Below are 22,391 nucleotides of genomic sequence, written 5' to 3'. Positions count from 1 at the left end.
CTCCTTCAGGCCTTAAATCGATGACCACACCCTCTCCCACAATGGCCTGTCCCATCTGCTGCTCTCTGTTCATGCGTCTTTGTGTGTCTGGCTGTCTTGGTGTTTGAGTAGATTCTGTGCATGTGTGCACACGTGATCAGAGGTGCTGAAAGTCAGACAGAAACCGATTTCATCTTGGTGTGAAATCCAGCACTTGTGTGTCCACCCATGAGTTCCAGTTACCTCAACTAAACACATCTCACCTGGACCTGAGGAGTGTTTTCCTGCTCATTCGTCCTCACAAGGACAGAAAAAGTACCTCAACATTTTTTACTTTATTGATTTATCAGGAGTTAAGTAATGGCAGTGATTTGATTAAAGGGAAGCGCTTTGTTCAGGAATGTTGGATTCCAACATCTGGACAAAGATAATTGTTGAGTTTTCAGCTGCCTTCTAAATTTTCGTGCAGTATTTGCTTTAAATGATGATGTGTGAAAAACTTTTGACCTAAAATTTTCACACATTATTTAAACTGTATTTAACTTAAAATGTTTAAGTTGTTCTAAGATCTATGATTGGTAGATAATTCTGTTTTGATAGGCCAATATAAGGCCTTGTTTTCTTATTCACTCACTTGGTTTTACTGCATGTTTATAATAGCTCAGTTAATGGCTATTCACTTACTATTTATTTACTTGCATTTTTCCCATCTCAAATACTCCATTAATTAACTAAGAAATAATTAGCTTTTCACATATACATCTGTGCATATGGTCTGGGAATTAACTATATACTGCTGCTTGTAGTTGATTAGAAAGTGAAGGTAGCAACAACTGATGATGATAAAAACATTGATAAAGGAATTGTCCACAATTTAAGCACCCATTTAGTTTTTATTTACTTTACCAACTGTCCATTTAGTTCCTCACTTATCTGTTCTACTTGAGTACATGCATGGCTTTTTACCTGCGTTCTTATCTATCATTATGGATTCATTTACTAATTTCTTTACTGTTTTACTCATTAACTGCTGACACCATGTAACGCATTAGAAAAGGTGGACCACATTTTTAGAACAGTTTTTCTTTTGTTCAAGCTGTGGCCAGACCCATCAATCTACTTTTTTAAGTTTTTCATTTTAACAGCTTAAGGTTTTTACTCTTTAATATTGATTAAATTATTGTTTTCATATAGATCCATTTAATCATACCCTTTTGCATTCTGGATGTGCAGACTATTTTACTTATGTTTGATGTTAGCACAATGTGCTATCTTTGTTTGCTTCTAAATCGCTTACGATAAAGTTATTTTGTCAGCTATTTGCAAAACTCTGTAAACACCTGTTGCTCAGATTAAGATGATAGTGAAATGATTTCTACATGACTATCCTACATCCACTGTCTTTAATCTGCGATGGAAGAAATCCCGCAGGAGATACCCAACATTATATCTATCCTCAACTTTGGTCACAGTTGATTATTTCCTGATAAACAGAGTGAGCAACCTGGTTGGGGAATCCACATTTACTGACACTATCTGTGTTTGCAGACACACTAAAACTGTCTCCCTGTGGAAGCAGTTTTAGTATGCAAACCAGATTTTTCTGACTTTGCTAAACTAAAATAATTAGATCCAGTTTACATTTCTCTTTTAGCACCAATAATTTAGCAATTTAAGGATATTTCTTTTCACCTTTTTGTCAGTGATATTTATCTATACTGCTCCTTAAAGCCTTCTGAGGTGTATACACACCCATCTCTTATTAAAAGTTAAATAAGCATTAAAGGTATAGAGGAGGATTTTTATGAATTTTTTAAAAGACCTGCCCTCTCCACTTAAAAAAAATGCAAATGCACAACCCTGTGCGCGCTCCAGAGAGGGAGCGTCTATTAACCGTGTGCAAGAGCATGCACAAGGCCATTTCTCCTCATGCACACTCTGTTTAAAAGTTGCAGTTCTCATAGCTCATACAAGCTTACTGCATGACATACGTCCTAACCCCAAAATCTCTCAATCAATATATAGAGCAGGGACTATATAGTGGACTTAGTTAACTGACCTTTCGGATAGATGATCACTACTTTTTGATCACTCTTCCTCCACCGCGCGGTGCGTGCGCCATCTTTGTTATTAGTCACCGTTGTCGGGTAGCGACAGCCTATGGTGACAGCGGGCCTCTGTGACAGCAGACCACATAATGCTTTCTGAATAGACCTCCCCTCGCAAAGCATTCTGGGATATATCTGCCTCTTCTGAGGCCTTTCTTTTCTTCTCTTACACTTTGAAGACACTTTTTGTCTTATGACCCTCTGCCATTTTCAAAGAACCGCGTTGAGAAAGGTGAGCTTAAATGACTGGCTGAAACCGTAGCTCACTACATATATATGCCTGGAAGTGCATGTGTGCAGAAAAAGACAGCTAATGGGACGAGCACGTAGGACAGCCTTATGTAAACATATCACCTGAATAATTGACAATTAGGAAGAGCACTTTTTTAGATGATCCACCCTGAAATAAAAGATCATCCTCTATACCTTCAAGCAGTGGTTGAATAACATCCGCTTACTGCTGAACCCAGACAAAACCAAAAGGGTTTTAGGACTCTTGCAGAAGCATAGGTTAAGAAAATTAGGTATTGCTATCTGGTAAAAACCTGCCTTTTACCATTTGTTGATGCTTTTTTCATTGTTAGAACAGCTCAAAGTTGAAATCACATTTTTTTTTTAATTGTTCAAGAAGCTAGAAAGATATGAGCTTTTCTGATGTGCATTTATGATTACATTTTGTTTTTATTTTATTATGTATTAAAAACTGCTGTGTTTTTTGTCCTGATTACCCTTGTGGTGGAGCACTTTAGACTGCACCTGCTATGTGTAGAATTGGGTACAGATTTTCCTATGTAATCAGAAAGAATTGTGCCTAATGTGGGATAGTAAAGGTATTTCTTACCTTACACAGTGGCTCCATTCTAAAAAAGCTTTATCTTTTAGGAAAAAAAAAAAGTTAAATCCTCATTATTTGTGATAATTACAAAAGCAGGTTAGAGGTCAATCCCTACCAGAAGTAGAGGAGTTAAAGTATCTTGGGGTCCTGCTCACAAGTGAGAGAAAAGATGATTAATGCAGCTTCTGCCGTGATGCGGATGCTGCACCGATCTGTTGTGAAGAAAGAGCTGAGCCATAAGGCAAAGATGATCTACATTCCTATCTTAACCTATAGTCAGGAGATATGGGTCATGATCACTTATGCAAGCCACTGAAAAGAGCTTCCCCCCAAAGTGTGGCCATAAAATCCCTTAGAGATAGGGTGAGCAGCTCGGTCATCCAGTAGAGGGTTAGAGTATAGCCACTTCTCCTCCACATCAAAAGAAGTTAACTGATCTGTTTCAGATGCTTCCTGGATGCTTCTCGTAAGAGGGGTTCAAGGCGCGTCCCACCAGGAGGAGACCAAGGAAACTGTGGAGGGACTATGTCTCCTGGCTGGCCCTGGAAGGCCTTGGGTTTCCCTCAAAGGAGCTAGAGGAGGTGTCTGGGGAGAGGGGGTCTTGGAGTCCCTGCTCAGGCTGCCGGAAGAAAAGATGTACAAGTATTAATGAATGTTAATTAACATTATATAGGAAGGAAAAACAACATTCACCATCTGAAAAAAGAATGAAAGAAAAAAATCAGTGGAGGAACAATGTTAATATTCTCAGTCATTAATAGTCCGTCTTTTTAATGTACTAAAATACGATTGATCTTCCTTAAAGGAATAGTACACCCAAAACATGATTAGCCTTCATTTTCTACTCACCCCCATGCTGAACAACACCCTGGAGTACTTTTTTGATATCTCAAATGCATCTGGAGATCTGGGAGGCTTCTTGCTGTCTGCTGACATTCAAATAATGGAGGTCTATTGTGCCCGAGACAGAAAGGTCCATAAAAGTCCACAAAAAACGTGTCAATATTCCTCCATACTGCTCGTCCAATGTAATCCAAGTGTCCTTAGTGGGTAGCATCCAGAATTTACTCGAAACGAAGTCATTTAGAATGTTTTTAGAGCATAAACAGTAGTGTATAGGATTTCCTGAAAGCGCGCGCCGGCGCGTTCATGACGCTACGGAAACCGCGGCAGACCATGCCAGATGAAAGTGCGCATTCAGCTAGGCAAAGAACTCATGCTCTTCCTCAACACTGAAGTCCTAAGACATTTTTCTTTCGTTGTTTCTTTCTTTGCACAGGTAAACAGCACATTTCTTCTTCTACGCTTGCATTATCGGCAGAGCAGACGCTGAATGCGCATTTTCATCTGGTTTGGTCTGCCGGCTTCCGTAGCGTCATGAACGCGCCAGCGCGCGCTTTCAGGAAATCCTATACACTACTGTTTATGCTCTAAAAAAATTCTAAATGACTTTGTTTCGAGTAAATTATGAACGCTACCCACTCAGGACACTTGGAATACATTGGACGAGCAGTATGGAGGAATATTGACACGTTTTTTGTGGACTTTTATGGACCTTTCTGACTCGGACACCATAGACCTCCATTATTTGAATGTCAGCAGACAGCAAGAAGCCTCCCAGATCTCCAGATGCATTTGAGATATCAAAAAAGTACTCCAGAGTGTTGTTCAGCATGGGGGTGAGTAGAAAATGAAGGCTAATCATGTTTTGGGTGTACTATTCCTTTAACATTTTAACAGCATTTTAATATAACTCTTATTTTTTATGGATTACTTAATTCTGTCTTACATTTTTGAACGCACCACGAGATCATCCTTTTCACTGGATTAATAAATAGAACATCGCTGTCTCTACGATGTAATTTAGGGTACTTTCTTTAGAACTAATTTGTTAAAGCTGGTCATGGCTTGTTGACTCTGTTGGTTTGTCACAAGCTTCGGTTGGACCATTTGCACTTAGGTCTCTTTGTATAGTAATTCTACCTCCACCATGTGCTAGGATTTGCATATTATTTCCATGCTTATAAAAGCCGCAGTGACTTTCACTTGTTGTATGACCCGCCCCATTAGTGCAAAAGGAAGGCAAACACATCAGCTTTATACCAGCATCTAAAGCCACAGAGGAAACCGGAATAATTTCATTCATCTCACATAAAGGAACTTTAACCATTGTTAGACAATACAATCAAAATAACTTGATAGAGTACCTTGGAAGTTTTATTCTGCACATAAAAATGCATCAGTTTTAATAAAATATGTTTAGAAAGATGTTTCTGTCTGGTTAAAGACAGCTGGAGATGTTTTTGCCTTTTTCCTTCCTTTCTACACAACAACAGCATCTTAGTCAGCATCTTGGATGATCTGGGAGTCGTGTGTCATATGACGGCTGCGTGGGTGTTTGTCGCATGTTGTTTTGCAATCTTCCTAATTACATGGTGTGAATGAAGAAGATGATAGAGTGATCATAAGAAAGGAAAGTACTGTGTTATTGTTCTTCAGCAGGTGTGTGTGTTTGCTTTGAAAGAAAGAAGGCAGAGGATGTTAGGCTGTATTCACTGTGGGATCAGGAACAGAAGGCCGACAACGTGCTTTATCTCCACCTGCTGCAAACACACACATACATGCGTTACGTTTTTGAATCATCCGGACTTTCCCTGTGAAACTAACCAAACACACTCACTGGTCAAGAAGTCTGGATGAACTCAGCAAAGAACGAACTTACTGTACGGGGCTGCAGAGACACTTATACCCTGTTACATTTAGTACACATTGTATTGGTTGTTATTAAATCAGATATAACTAAGCTATGGATTGTTTTAATTGATTAGATCAAGCCTCTATTTTTTGTCAGATTAATCAGAGCTGATCTATAGGATGAAACTGTTCTTTTTTCACCAAATATGTAAACCAAATAGAAATGAACTGTAGAAACATGTTTGCCTTTAGGAAAACCTTTCTCTTTGTTTTAGATTTTCTGATAAGATATCCTCTCACATTGGATGTAAAGGATCACCTTATCATAATCAAATACAACATAACCCTTCGTAGTATAATGCTGGAAGTTTAAAAGTATTTTCTACTTAATTCTTTATTAGGGAAGGTATAGCACACCATTTTAGGGCTGTGCTACTCCTTCCAAAATCATTATAATGAGGCGGGGTTTCTTTTAAATTATTAAAGTAAATTAGTAATAAATTATTATGCAACTAGAATCCAGCTTTCTGCTTTATTTAGGACAGATTTCCCTGTGATTTGACTTGTTCAGATTTCTGCCCCTTCGCCTTCTGTAAAACATCGTATCACTGGGATGTAAGGATGCAGGCAAATGTGTTTTATACACACATTTGTATAAGACAGCAGATCGCAGGTATACTGTAGGCAGAACTAAGAATTTCATTCAGAAATTCAGTGCAGTGAATTTTTCATGATTATTATGAGCCAGTTACACTTGCGCTGTAAAGCTTCATCTGTTGTTTTATGACTCAAACTTCGATGATTGAAAAATGTTTGAAAAATGTAATGAACCCTATGGCTCGTTGTCTGTGCTTTTGTATCCTTTTTCTTAACTGAAAAAAATATGGGATATTATCTTTACAGGTTTATTTGCATTTAAACGTCCAACTAATCCAACTGTATCATTTTGTCTCCCAGTAACCAGCAGAGCCAACCGTAGGTGCAATATGGAGTTGAGGGTGCTTCTCTGTACTTAGAGAACACTAAGTCTTCAATGCATAACTGTGTCTAAGTCCTAAAACCTGAATGAGAAACAAAGTTTAGTGGGGATTCAATTTGATCAGTGTTGTCTACATTGGATATACTGATATACACTCTACCAGGAGGCTTGTACTGTTCCATTATTATAATTTCCCCAAATATTATAAAATGTGTACCTACCTTTACAACATGGTTGTTTAAGATGCAGTTTTGGTAAAATACCTTATGTCTTTGTGATTAAAGTTAGGAAACCAACAAATTACCAGCAACATTTGGTGTTAAAACCAGAAAGTAGTTTCCTTTCAAATCCACCTCCCATTATGTTTCCTTTGTTCTTTAGCATAAAGTGTAAATAAAAAAAGTTCTTCAAATTTTGCTGCAGCTGGTAGTTGAAGCCTCATTTAAAGGACGATTTGTGAGTATTTAAGAGATACAACTGATTAAAATAAGTATTTACACGGAATTTCTTGTTTTATCTTTGAATGCATACCTTGTATTTTATCTTTGTGAGATGAAAACAGTCGGTAAAATCAACTACAACTTTTTTCCCACTGAAATAAAAGTTGGATGTTTTTCTGTGTAAAGCTGACTTATTCTCTTCTTTTGCTTTTGATATTGTCTTGGTTTGAAATACTGGCTGTAAAAAGAAACTCCAGTTATTCTGCTGCTTTTATCTTTGTTCTTTCAGCTTCTGTTTAATTCCCTCTGACATCATGATGTCCACGGTACAGTTATGTTGAGAGCATCAGAGCACTTATTATGTCTTTGTTGCAGGCTGTGAAAGGGCCGCCATGGGTGCTGTGGAAGCACAACATGAATCAGGAGTGATTAATCTGATATGCACTTCAGTGCTTTATTGTTCTGGCAGATTTCCCGACAGTGTTTTACTGGAGAACTTTCTTCTCTAATGAACATTCAGGGATATCCTTTCACAACTGAAAGAAAGAAAGAAAGAAAGAAAGAAAGAAAGAAAGAAAGAAAGAAAGAAAGAAAGAAAGAAAGAAAGAAAGAAAGAAAGAAAGAAAGAAAGAAAGAAAGAAAGAAAGAAAGAAAGAAAGAAAGAAAGAAAGAAAGAAAGAAACACACACATTTATTGGGTGAAATACACAGACACAAATTCTCAGTCTTTAAAGCCTATCTTCAATCTTCCTCTTTTTCTCTCTCTGTCACACACACACCCACATGGATGCTGGTGTGGGTCTTTGTAATGGATGCAAACAGCTTCGCAGTCACTCTGATGACTCCCTCTGATGTAACATTCCTCTGGGTAATAACATAATTACAGCACGAAATCAGGGTTGGCCTCCAGCTCAGACATTGCATGTGCATAAACACACACATGCAGAGACAAACACTCATGTGAGAACTCTTTGTGGTCATCCTGCCATGCAATAAGACATCATATCAAAGTAGTTTACTTTTACCTCTTTTAACTTTTTTTTTTTTTTTTATGAAACTGAAATGATTTGAATATCGGCATGCTGGAGATTTTGATGAACATCATCATGGACGTATTCAATGTGATATGAAAGAAGCCAAGAAAAAGAACAACATAGGGTGTATATTTATGATAATCATTTACATCTAAATTAAACATTCGAACATCAAACCAAAGCAAACTGTGTTTAACCAATAAATTTAAAACAAACAGGATTTGCTTCTTCTTATGTTTAATGGGCAGGTTAACTGTTATCAATGCTAGCTTGTCATTTTTGAGTGAAGATGATTGCATAATCTGGTATTTCTAATTAACTTAATCAGATTCTTTTGTTTTAACTTGATTTTCTTTTAACAAGTTTGATATATAAAGTTGCCATATTGGTATTTAAATCATTGTTGCTGAGAAACCTCCAAATTTTCCACTCTGTATTCTGACATACATGCACCTTTCTGCTCCAAGCAAATTTCAACTTTATGGTAAAAAGGAAACAGATAATTCAACTAAAAATAGAGCTTTTTTGTTCCTTTGTTCTGAACTTTTTATGGCTTTTTTAATCACAAGATGCTTAAAAATTCAAAGTTGTTTAAAGCAATTATATAGATAATGGTATGTGTAAAATTCAACATTTACTTTCATTGATTTAAAACATCTGGAAACATGTCATTGGTTTTTGCTGTTACACAGTAAAAAATTAGTTTTTTGTACAATTTAAATCGTACAAACTGACCAGACGTGTAAAAATGATCAACAGTACTTATGGAGGACATGTTAATGATGTGACTAATCGATATCTGCATCAGTCTTAAAAAGCCTGTATTGGTTGATCTCTATTTCAGACGAACAGCTGTTTTCCAGAAACTGACTTTCAGATAAATTAAGTGAAACTCAAATTAGGGCATCTCTTCAATCTTTAGTGTCATATCTCATCTTTGGTAGTAATCAGATTTGTTTAAAACACATGAAGTTAATGAACTCTGGTAAAAATCCTCTGTACATCTATAAAAATCTGAACATAAATTTACTAACAAACATCAAATCAAAACCTTGGTTCCAATTTTAATGGACAAGGTTCAATGAAGGAATTTTCTGCGCCATGCACATAGGTAAACTTGGAACTACATGAACAGTAATGTGCAGAAAAACAATTTGTATATATTTAGATGTTATGTACTTAAAATTAGATAATGGAGTTTTTTTCCCCTTTTTTTTTTTTTTTTTTTTTTTTTTTTTTTTTTTTTTTTTTTTTTTACAGTGTCCTGTCTGGCAAGGTGGCAATAAGAATAATTGTCTTGATGCCAAAAGGAGCCCAACAGATTTTACTTTCACAAGTGTAGCGGTATGGCAATTGCCATACTGCTCCACTTGTTTCATGTATATAAATTGCTTTATTATAATTATGCAGGGAGTTTTACAGTTCATATGGACACTGCAATATAAGTAGAGCAGAAAAACAGAAGAAGAAGAAGGAAAAAGAAAAAGAAAAAAACAGGACAAAAGATGAAAGAAAGAGGAGATAGGAAGGAGACAATGACAAAACATTTTCAGTCTGCTTCAACACCTGTAATGAGATGGAGGAAAAAAAAAAAAAAAAACAAAAAAAAAAAAAAAGAACAGCACAACCAAAAAACATGGTACGAGATATACAATAAAGCAAACACCTTGAAACTATCGCTAACGTAATATTATTAAGTCTGACATGTACTCTGTGTTACCTGAAGATATGAATGTGGGGTTTCTGTTTGGAAGTGAATCTCTAAGTACCTGAAGCCTAGCACCTGTAGTTGTTTGTGAGGGTGAACTTGTGCATGTAAAGTTTTAACCATAGAAAAAATGCTCAATAGTGGTTGTGGAGAGCCGGAGAGGCACACCCCCCAGAGCACTGAGTCCAGCGCCGGGAGACCCAAAGCCCCAGGCGCCCAAGGGGACCCCAGAAGCGAAGGCACCAAGGCGGGGCCAGCCCCGGAAACCAGACCCCACCAAGGCAGGAGGAGAGACAGCCACGAAGAAGCCCCCCAGCCACCGCCATGCCGGCGCCCCGGGGAGCCGCGGGGACGAGTCCGCGGGCCCCGCCGGCAGCCGGCCACCCCGAAGTAGGGCCGGGCACCGAACACCAGCCCCCCCACGGCGCCGACCGAAACGCCCCAGCCCCACAGAGCACCGAAACACGCCCCGCCCCCCAGCACCAAGCCCCGGCGACCGGCCGCAACACCCACCGCGACCGCACCACCCAGGAAAACACTCAGGCGGCCCCGCCCCCGGCCGGGGCCCATGCGCATCCGCCGCGAACCGGCCGCGAGCGCCGCGGGACCCCCCCAAAACGCCCCCCCGGCCAAAAGCGCAGCCCCACCCCACCGAGACCGATGCCAACAGCGCGCAACGAAACACACCGCGCACAGAATCAGCCCAAGAGCAGAAAAGCCGCCCGGCGCAAAACCGCAAGAAGAGCAGACCGCAGCCGGCGCAACCACCCCCCCCAGCAGCCCGAGGGGCAGCACAAAGCCAGAGCGGAGCGAACCGCGCCGCCCCCCCACCGGACGAAGCCAAAGCAGCCCAGCCACGTCCGCCGCCCCCCCCCGCCGCCCGCACCAGGCCCTGACACGCGGCCAGAGCAGCTCCGCCGCCCCGGCCCCCCACCACGCGCCGGCCATAGCCACTCCAGGCCCCCACCCGCCCCGCAGCCCCACCCGCCGCGATCAGCGGGAACAGAGCAGCCCCGCCATGCCTCCAGGAGGGAAAACCCACCCGAATACCTAGCCAGCGCAGCCAGCCCGCCCAGACCGGCCCCCCAACACTACCCCCGCCGGAGCCGCCCGGACCCCCACACACCAGCGGCGCGCCGCCAGCAGGACCCCCACCCAGCAGGCCCGCCCGCCCCCCGAGAAAACAGACATGCCAAACCCCCCAAAGGAAAAAAAAAAAAAAAAAAAAAGTCATTTTCCCCTTATTTTTAACATATATTATCTTTTTCTGTTGGCAAATATCACCAAACTCAAAAAAAAAATGATTCATGAATTTTTTGGGATCTATTTAAGCATCTTTGGTTACTTTAACATAATTGTCAGCAGGGTAGGACATGAAACAATTGTGTTAAAGTAACTAAAGATTATTTAACAAATGCGACACATGCACATATTTTTTTTTTATCACACAAAAAATGCACATACTTAAAATAAAATTTTCGCAGGGTATCTGCTCCAGTTGGATCAGGCGGATATTTGTTGGTAAAAAAAAAAATCTGAATATGAAATTCGCCCACTGAGCAGTGATGGAGGAATAGGGAGTTTCATGTTGATCTGAATGTGTGTTTGTGAGTGCAGAATGAGACAGATAAAATAGCCTGAACTCACAGGGCTAAAAACACACAGAGACCCATTGTGTTTGCACACCTCGTGGGCACTGGCGTGTGTGTCTGCAGTAAAGGGTGATTGTGCTCACTTTATGGTTTGAATTGTGCTGAATGAAACACTATTTGCCAACAGATCCTAGTGAATTTGCGTCATGCTCCGTCTGCCAGCACATAGACACACTACTTCTACCGCTACAGCCCATCCAGAGCAAGGAAGCACTGCAAATAGCTACATTCAACAAATGCATCAGAGTAAGCCGTCCGCCACTGATGTCCAAGCTAAATAGCAGTAAATTAGATTAGACTTAACACTCCATCTCCTCCTACTCTTAATATTCTGGTTCTAAATGTGTAGGTAAACAAGTTAAATCAAAGCACCACAACAACGTTCACAACATTAAGCCGCGACAATGTGATCTACATGCCTAAATCCACATTGCAGGATGAGGTGGTCAGAGTTCCTCCCATCTATAATGTGTATAAGAAATGGGAGGACAAAGTTAACCGTTAAGTCAGAAATAACTCAAGAAAAACTTCTTCGTCTTCAAATCTTCATTAGGCTAAAACAAAACAGCATAAGATCTGTAGCAGGGAATGCAGAGTAATATTTCAGCAGGCTTTAGCGCCAGGATAATAATGCATGAAACCTTAATAAATGAGTCATTTCAAACAGGTCAACATCAAGATTTTGTTACAGATACAAGGGTTCAGGATGTTAGTTAAACTGCTTTGTTTTTCAGCAGGCAGTGTATAACAAATGACTTCTAGTCAGGATCATACACAGGCTCAAACTGAACCAATTATACATGTATAAATGTAATTTTATTCAATCTTTAATCAGCTGCACTTTTTGTCATTATCAAGAGGGTACTGACTTAAATCAGACTAGTTTTGACCACTGGTCAAAACTAGTGGTACTTTTGGTGGAGTAGGTACAGTTTATGGCTTTCCTGGCACATACCTGACTTTTATGTGAGGTCCATAAAAAAGTAATGGGGCTGAGGTCAGGACCATTCAGGAACTTCATCTGCTCTGTCTTTTCCTAAACCAGTTTGAAAGCGTGTTTGTAATTGTTGCCTAAGTGGAACACATTATTCTGTTGATCTTGCACATCTTGTCTTTGTGGCAGTAAAATAGAACCTTTGCATGATTCTTTTATACCGTGCTTGACAGTAGGTACAAAACTCTTTGGTTTGAAACCCTCGCCTTGACTCATCTAAACATATTTTTTTGTCTATGTGGCCAAACAGCTGAATCTATTAATTTTCTTTCCATAAAACCCGTAAAAGATCAATTTAATTGAATCTAGTGATTCTGCTTAAAATGGGTTAAAACGTAGCACAAGCTATGCCAAAAAACAAGAAAGGCATGTGACTGAGGGGTTGCATTCGAGTCAATGAGTTGATGCAGCCAACTGGTTTTCCTTAGATAGAAAACTTAGAATCAATTTTACTGTATGATCTGGTGAACTGTAGAGTGACTTCAGATTACATGTTGTGAATTGGCGCTATATAAATAAACTGAATTGAACTGAAACCGAATTGACTGATGTACAGTTATGGCAAAACCTCACAACTTGTTTCATCTCTGAGAATAAATGCAAAAGCAAACGCATCAATAAAACCTGATAATTGACAGAACATTCAGTTGCATAACCAGTGCATGTATCCTATGACTAAGCTAAGGAAAACTAAACTCAGATTAATTTTCACCTAACGCTGCAGGAGGTGGACAAAATGTATATTAAATCATTTTAAGAAGTGCAGAAAGTTGTAAATCTGTGGAAGCAACACAAATCTTAAATTAGCTTCATAGTTTTCATCAAAACCATAAAGCGCAACTACACTTTTGTCTATGATTTTGCTTGCTGGGTTTTTCTTTCTGTACTGCAGTGTTTGAGCTCCAACGTCTTCATATGTTTCTCTCAGCAAATGGAGATGTGGGGGTTGACATGGTTCTCTCAGAGGAAGTCTGTGGTTGGGCCGTTTCTACATATTTTCCCCTTTTGAGCACACACACACACACACACACACAAGAACACGTTTTCCTTGTCAGAGCAAATGAAGCCTTCCTTAAAAAACACTGCGCTGCCTCACAGATGTTGAAGCCATTTCTCCTGCTTTTACACACTCTCACACACACACAGAGAAAAACATTCATTCGTATAAACACAAAACCCACAGTCTCTTGGGGTGCGGTCTCCCCTGCAACCCCGGTGCACTGTGGGTAGCTGTGGTTAAAAAGGTCCTGTGAGAGGCTGTCCTAAAATAGCCTGAGCTAAAATGCTGGAACGTCGAGCTCTTCCCGTTTCACACAGAAATATGCTAATGCATGCGTGTTTGTGTGTTTTTTTCAGATGGAGTGTTTGGCGTTGTTAATTTATTCCTAAATATGTGTTTACACAGATAAAAGTATAATCTCTAAACTGTAGACCCTAAGAAAAACTGAGCTACTTTGCCACGTTTTGCTCCTCTCTGTAAAGACGAGTACTCATTGGAGAAATAAGATAATTAAAGGGAATTCAGATTATTGATTTACATCTAGATAAGATAAGATAGACTTTATTGATCTCATAGTGGAGAAATTCACCCGTCACATCTGTTGGATTTTGCACATATCAGGTATAACATTTTGATTGCTGAAAGGGAACGTTATAAGAATACAATGTATTTGTCATAATACCTGTTAATTGGTGATATATGTTAGGCAGAAAGTATACATCTGTTTCTTAAATTGATTTTTTTGAGAGAAAAAAATGGCAAATGTGTGAATTTAAGCTTGCATGTTGTTAAAATAGTTTGATGACTGGGTCAGGAAGTCTCCAAAACTGCAGGCCATGTGGATTGTGGTCCAATAAAGGAACAGGGATGCCCCCCACTGACAGGAACATGGTTGGCCAACGGTCATTGATGCACATTGGGAGTGAAATCTGAACTTGGTAATCCCCTCCCCAACAAATGAGGTTGAAAGGTTAATGCTGACTCTGATGAAGTGTCATAGTTCATCATGCATAGTTTGCAACATACAGGGATGCATATGGTGCATTATTTCTTCTTGTAAGTCAGAGTTTCCATCCTAGAAATTCCAGCTGGGAAAGCATTGAATCAAGTGAATGCATTTCTTAAGTAACGTGTGTTTTCCTTTTGTGTGGTTATATATTTTTTTATCTTAGCACATATTGTGGCTTGTGACCTCTTTTTTGTGTCTAAATGTGTGTTGTGTGTGAAGAAGGTCAAGCAGAGAGTGTACTCCCTGCAACAGCTTAAAAAGTAGAACCTGGTCATCTTCTTCACCTCTATCATTCAGTCTGTTTGTGCACATGATTCACTGTGGTTTGGCTCATTTGCAAATTGGGCCAGTCCAAACCGCAATAAAGAACTAGGTCTGCAAAAAGGATCATAGGAGCTCACTTTCCCTACATCCACAACCTGTAAAGATCTACAACATTAAGCTACAAGCATCTCTGCTGAACTCACACATTCTGGTCATAAACATTTACTGTTAGGTCGTTGTTACAAATAAGTAATGTCAAAAACAGCCAAAACAGAAGCAGCTGTCTCAAAGGCTGTCTCTCTGATGAACACAGAGATCTGTTCTCAGCTAGTCAGCTGCTCTGCTGTAAACAAATACGCCTTTATTTCCTATAAAAATCTGCCTTCCATCTTTTATACAATAAAAAGAAATATGCCATGCACTTGTGCATACTGCTTTTCTTTCTTTAGCTTGATTTAATTAAAATCTTGTTTAAACAGTTATGATGTGTGCGATGGGAAACCAAAGTCAAATTCCTTTTTTGTGCAGACAAACCTGAATAGCAAAGTTGATTCTGGTTCTTCTCACTGCTTCCTCACTCCTTAAACAGGAGTACAGTCATGTCCATTCTTTGTTTAAAAATGACTGAACCTGGCGTCAGAGTATTTTAAACACAGCAATTTCACATTTTAATTATTTTCTATACAAAATTAACCCAAATTTCAAAATCCAAAGAAAATATTTACATTAAAGACAATCATATCTGCAGCATATACCTAATGATTTGTTGCTTATATACTTTCCATACTTTATGGTTGCTGTTCAGTTATCAAATTATTATTACCAATATTTTTCAAAAGTATGTATTTACTAAAGTGTAATCATTGAGTGAAAATTGACTTAATATGAAATGCATTTTTGCTGATTCTCTGTCTCCTTGACTCATTGTTTTCCCTGTTTTGTTGGGGCACAGTTTAATTGTTCCTGCTGCGGCTGAGAAATTAGCACAAATCTAAATTCTGTAATGGTGCAGATATGTGTGCGCTCTTCCTCCCCCTCCTCCTCCTCTTTATGTAAATAGACATATTAGTTATATTTACTTTTTTTGTCCCCCTGGAATTGAGCCAAAGAGTGAGTAACATAACCTGGAAGGCAAAGAAAGACAACGCCTGATCTAAAAGCAGTCTAAACTGGTCTTAATGTGCTGCTGCATCAACAAAAAGACTGCATTTTTTTCTCTTGTCGCCCTTCTCTGATCCTCATGAAGACAAAACAAAGCAAGGTCAAACACCAGCAGCTGAAGTTTTATTATGAAATCCTCTGAAACCTTATCCAACATCACAACCTTCTTCATTTCATAAGAAAAGAGGCATCTAAATAGTATAAACTGAACTTTTTTTTAGATTGTTTTATTTATAGTGGAGAATTTTTGCAAACTTTTGAAAAGACCTGCCCTCTGAACCACCTATTTTGATAATCCACCCCCAAAAAAACATCCTCCGCTAAACCTTTAATGTATTAAATATGGACATATTATATATAGTGGACACACTAGATGCATTGCTTAGACTTAGACTTAGACTTCCTTTATTGTCATTGCACAAAAAAACACAAGGTGAATCTTGACAACAAAATGTCGATTACTTGGCTACCAGTGTAACAGAGCTAAGACCTTGTACCTGCACAATAAATATGTTTTCTATGAGGAAGAGCTAGCTATATACAGGGTAAAGAGTATATATATACATATATATTGCACTGAGTTATAGAAGAAGTAACATAAATAAATAAATATTGCACTGAGTTATTGAAAACGAAACATTATGTCCATGTCTATGGGTGCTTTTAGTGTGTGTGTGTGTGTGTGTGTTTTGGGGGGGGGAGTGTTATGTGGTGTTAAGCAGTCTGATGGCCAGGGGGAAGAAACTGTTCAGTAGTCTGGTCGTTCTGCAGAAGATGCTTCGGAACCTTCTGCCGGACGCCAGGGGGGAAAAGAGTCCATGGTTGTGGTGGGTGGGGTCGGAGAGGATCTGGTAGCTGTGTTAACACGTGTGCTAATTTTAAACTCTAGTCCATAGGATGCTTTAAAAGCAAAAAATAAATAATGATAATAATAATGATAATACACAATACAATATTGATACGTTACATACAGTGGCAGACAGTTAAAATAAAAGTGAAAAAATAATTATATACATTAAAACTTTAGGCTATTTCATGTAATAACCTTGTTATGTGAAAATCTCATTTCTGACTCTGATCTCTTTTTTTAATCCTCTGTTAAAATCAGTAAAATCATTTTATTATTCCTTTCTTTTACATACTGGTGCTACAGCTGTGGATGTAGAAAAAAAAAGAAAAGACACAAACACAAGCAACATGTCCAAAAGAACAGTCTATTCAGTTTTTTTCCTTTTTCATGTTCAATGTTCCACCACAGTTCACAGTTTGTGAAATTATGATTTTAATCTTTTTTTTTTTTTTTTTGCTCCTGCTTTAGTAAAATGCTGTTCTGTGTTTAAGCAAACCATGTCTAACAGCTTAAGACTACTCAGTATTATTATTGTTTGATCTGGGCTAATATTCTCTCAGATATAACCACAACCAAGAATCAAATCCATTATCAGAAAAATAAATTTGAAATGAAAATATTTTGGCATAAACGTTTAGCTATTTTTGCATAGAATTTAGATTGGTACCTCTGACTTCCTATTTCAAATAATTTTCCTGAGAGCTGCTGATTCATTTTGCATTAAAATACACACATTATACATAAATCTGGTGCTAATTTAAAACTGAATGGTAGTTAAGTGAGATCAAAATACTGGAAATATAATTTTAGGAAAATGTTTTTTGTTTTTTTTTTATTCCCTGTCTCATCTTCTTTGTAGGGTTATCCTACTGTAAATGTTTATGATGTGGAGAATTATCAACTAACAGGAGAAACTGATCATGTCTTCACAGGTCTATTTAAAGGCCCCTATGATCTTGAATGGGGTTTGTGTGATCTGGAAAGGATGGATTGACCTACAAAGGCTGGATGGGATGGGATATCTGGAGTATGACGATGAGCGAGCTCAGGTATCACGTCCTTTTAGTCACATACAACTTTTGTTCTTTTCTGACATAGACTTGTGATGATTTTGATTTTGAATTATGATACAAAGAGAACCAAGCTTTATGTGGCCCTGTTTGTGCAGCATGAGGATGCTTTGGCCCAGGCAGCGTTTGAGGAAGCTCGACGCAGAACCAGAGACTTTGAAGACAGAGACCGATCACACCGAGAGGATTTAGAGGTGAGAAGGGATGGGAAATTTTTCCTTCATAAGCCTTCCTTAAAGAGGTCTGGAGTCTCCGAGACAAACTGAAACAGTGTAGTAAAGCCAGTCACATCAAACTAGTTTAGAGTTATAAAATTATTTATTAGGAAATAAGTAAAGCATGAATTCTGCCATATGTTAGATTTATATCAGTAATTGTTATATTTTTCATGGTTCATCAGAATAATGTTAATTTGCATCTACCTGTAACCACACCCAGCAGAGCAATGCTCAGTACTCCCATGTTTTACATGCTAATTTGCATAGCATGAAAAAAAAAGTTTAGAAAACTTGTTTTACTTGGAAGTTAAATATAAATGTATGTGTAAAAATTAGTAGGTTTATGAATCCTCTGATTCTGATAATGCTTGTAACCTCTAGCAGAACAGGGGCCTCTTTTACAGTAAGTGCTTTTGGTGGGTTTGCAAGACTTTGCATTGGACTGCAAATTAAAAACAATTGCAGCTTTCATTAAGCTGCGCTTGTAAGCGTAGAGAAGCCTTTATAAAACTTTAACTTTAATGTGTTTTATTGGAATGTTATGTGATAGAGCATCACAAAGCCCTAAATACCAGTAAAGTGGAAGAAAGAATTTCAAATATTCAACCTTTTTTAAAATAAAACTGTGAGAATTCTGCACTTCTCTTTAATCATCCCCCACGGTCCAACAGACTGCGTTTAAGTCATCTGATAAATGACAATAGTGTGTCTGTGTGTGATTTATCCTCGGCGTAAATCCAGCTGTTTGGTGAAGACCTCGAGGTGTGTTAGAGAAAAACCAACATCATAAGAAGCAATGAAAGCAGCAGAGGTCATGGAGACAGTTTCTGCGAGGTTTAAAGCAGGGTTATGTTCAATAACATTATCCCAAGCTTTGACCCCTTACCATAGCTGTATTTAATCCTTCATCTGTACATGGAGAGACAAGGCATGGTCATCCAACTAAACTGGCAATCTGGACGAGCAGAGCATTGGTCAGACAAGCAACCATAGCAACAAGCATAGTAAAGCCTGAACAACAGAGAACCTCAGTGGTGTGAGCATCATTAGATACAGCAAACATGTGGAGGACAATGCTCTGCTCAGATTAAACCAAAGATTTAGATTTTTGACCAACATAGAAAATGCTAAGGTTGACAGAAAGTGAAAACTTTCAATCCTGAACGACTCAGTCCCAAAGTGGGGCAACATCATGCTGTAAGGATTTTCTTACATTTACTTGGGACTAGGGAGTTTGGTCAGAGATGATAGAGAATAAACTTAATACAGAGCAATCCTTTGAGAAAACCCGCAGCTATTTAAAAATAAAATCTAACTTGTATCCGAATACCATATTATTGGCCTCTGGATGACAGTTATGCACTGCCTTGAGTTTGTCTATCACATAAAATTCTACTAAAATACTTTTTTTTTAGTTTTGTTGCAATGTGACTAAAGGTAAAATAGTTCAAGGCATACGAGTCCTTTTGGAAGGTTCCCTACAGAAGTACACTGACCAGATCAGACAACATTTTAATAAAGCTACAGCACACCTTTCTTTGCTTAGCGCTTTGAGTGGCTCAGAGTTGTGTGATGTGTGCTTGTGTGCCTTAGTTGTACTTCTTGAAATAATATTTGCAGGGCAAATTGTAGGTTTAGTGCATGATCAGTTTGACTATATAACCTCATTGAATTTTCTGAAATATTGAATGACTGATTCAGTTTTTGTCAGATGTCCCAAAAGCCTCAGAAGGGAAAGTAGTTACTATATAATGGGGAAAATAGTTACAATATGTTGGAGTATGAAAAAAATAAATAAATAAAAATAAAATCTTAAAAGTTTGGATGCTTTTTTTTAATTTCATTTGAAATATGACTTCTTGTTAACATTGATATGTTGTTAGCTTTGAAAAGGCACCCTGACTGCATAACATTTCCTGAAAACAACTCACTTTCCAAGCAAGGCTTTTGGGAGATCAGTGGCGATGCTGCAAAGCCCTTCGAATGAACACAAAATTGTTTATTTTTTAGGACCCTGTGGTTTCTAAAATCTGGGACTGATGACACACAGAAAGACAGACAGCCAGCAGAAAAGAACAGGGTCTGTGTCCTTCACTTCTCACCATCTATCACACTGTCATGCACTAAACTACCTTCTGTGTTTGCATGTGTTTGTGCGGGTTTGTCCAAGCCTTGTTTTTATCTCTGCATTCATGTTTTTCTTTATTTCCTTCATATGTGTATTTTGTGGGGGGTGTTTATGTGCATGTGTGTGCCAAGAAAGTTGTGTGTGAAAGTAAGTTTACCTCTTTGCTTGGTTTTATTTGTTGTTCATATATGTGCATGCATTTTTCGTATGTGTGTAAAATGTGCTTGTTATTGTCGAAAATATGTAAATAAATAACTTAGTAGAAGATAACCGTTAGATAACAGTTAGAAATAAGGAGAGAAAGTTTTCTCCTGAAGGTCGTCTTTCATGAGGCTGTGGTAGAAAAGGAAAAGCTTCTTTTTTCTAGCAAATCAATAAAACCAGCAGCATCACCTCCTAGAAGAATCTGCAGTGTATGGAAAGCTTATAATTTATTATAACAAATTAATAAGGAGCACAGCCAGCATCTAGCACTGGAGACTGTGTCCAAATCAAGTTTGGTTTCTGTTCTCATCCGTTGGTGTGTCCATATGGCATTTATTGTCTACAGGCAGCAGTTTCAGTTGACCAGAGTTTTTTAAAATACTTACTTTCTTAACTTTCGGAAAAGTACAGATACTTTTGTAAATAAAAAAAAAGATGAACGTAAAAGTACTGTTTGAACTATTTTTTTAAGTAAAAGAAAGAAAAGGTACAGTTTTTAGATTTTAAGTAAATGCAAAAGTAAAATTATGCTTTTTCCTTTAAAAAAATAAAAAGATAACTTTTAAGATTTCTATTACTATAAAATGGTTCTAGGAAGAGAAAAATAGGTTAATTTTCCTCTTTTGCTCACTGTGTAGAGAGACCACAAACAATACTGACTTGGTTTAGTTTTGATCTAAGTTAAAATTTCAAACAAGATAATATAAGTTATACTGAACACAAGTCCTGCATGAGCAGCTCAGAACTTTAAGAGCTCTGATATTCATATCTATAAACTAACTGGGCTCCAGCTGGGCAGATTCTCTTTTTTAATATTCCCTATTTTGTAGCATCTGTTTTTTTATATCATTATCAATACGTTTGCAGATTTTGGCTAAAACTTGTTTCATCTCTGAGAAGAAATGGAAAAGCTAACGCATAAATAAAAGCTGATAAGTGACATAATATTCATTAGGGGATATAAACCTATGACTAAGCTAATATAACTTAACTCAGATGGAATTTCATAGATTTTGCACAGAACGCTGCAGGAGGTGGACAAAAATTTATATTAGATCATTGTAATAAATGTGTAAAAATTGTAAATCTGTGGATGAAACACAAATGTTCAAGTAGCTTCAGAGTTTTGTCGAAGCCATAAAGTGCAACTACGCTTTTGTCTTTGATTTCGCTGGGTCTGTTTGTCTATCTGTACTGCAGTGTTCTAGAAAAAATATTTAAAAAAAACATAAAAAAATTTTTTTTTCATCCAGACAATTCATTTCAAAACAAAATAGAAATAAAACCAACATAAATAGTTTTTGAAGATGATATAAAGTTAAATTTGACGCTGTTACCGTTAGTTATAACTAAGAAATTAGGTATAAGGAAGTTATGATCCAGAATTGTAGAAAAACTTCCCTTTAATAGGGTGGTGCAGTATAAGGTTTAAAGCATCAGTCTTAACTTCTACAAAAGTGCTTTTAAACAGTACGATTTATACTTCTACTTGAGTAATAAACATTAATACTTTTGACACCTCTGGGAGAAAGTAAGTAAGTAGACAGCAGGTAATTGCGTTGAAATGTAGGTTGTAAACCAAAAGTCCTCAGGAAAAAAATAATGTAAAGAAAATAAGATCATCCATCAGACAACTGAACCTCATGATGTTGTTGGATCTTAGAAACGCAGAGAAAGTATAAATTCCTCCTCACTGATCTGAATCACTGATAAAGTCACATTTAAAACAACTATTTTATTTGTTTGTTTCGACTAACATTGATTATCCCATTAAGATTAAATATTTATTTTACAATAGAGACTTTGTTGTAAAGACAGAATCACTCTTACATTGTGAAAGTCAAAAACTGCAATGATTTCTTTTTTTTTTTTTTTTTTCATTTTAAACCCTGGGAACAACAAACTGCAAAACATGCGTTGATTTTGTTAAAAGGAAAAACAGGTATGATGGGGTGATTCTTAAGATTGTTTTATGAACAATGACATACCAATGAGTGAAACAATTTACACAAGGATTTATAAAAGCTTAAAAAACATAGCTCAGTTCATTTTTCCTGTGACCTT

General features: G+C 37.9%; 1 protein-coding gene across 4 annotated transcripts in view; it reads left to right on the top strand.

The window, feature by feature from the left end:
- Positions 1-22,391, top strand: part of cbfb (core-binding factor subunit beta) — a 51,365-nt gene that overhangs the window by 17,801 nt on the left and 11,173 nt on the right. For 2 of the 4 annotated variants that reach the window (XM_038293929.1, XM_038293928.1), the window contains exons 4-6: positions 17,640-17,756; positions 17,876-17,971; positions 20,006-20,075. In XM_038293929.1, the coding sequence (XP_038149857.1) occupies positions 17,640-17,756; positions 17,876-17,971; positions 20,006-20,035 (243 nt within the window). In that variant the 3' untranslated portion in view covers positions 20,036-20,075. The remainder of the gene's footprint in view (positions 1-17,639; positions 17,757-17,875; positions 17,972-20,005; positions 20,076-22,391) is intronic. The other 2 variants (XM_038293927.1, XM_038293926.1) reach the window with 1 other exon arrangement.

Source organism: Cyprinodon tularosa, unplaced genomic scaffold (genome assembly GCF_016077235.1).
Source record: "Cyprinodon tularosa strain WSP-4 unplaced genomic scaffold, ASM1607723v1 ctg332, whole genome shotgun sequence".
NCBI classification, from domain to species: domain Eukaryota; kingdom Metazoa; phylum Chordata; class Actinopteri; order Cyprinodontiformes; family Cyprinodontidae; genus Cyprinodon; species Cyprinodon tularosa.
The sequence above is the reverse complement of the archived record's forward strand: the minus strand, read 5'-3'. Positions and strand labels throughout refer to the sequence as shown.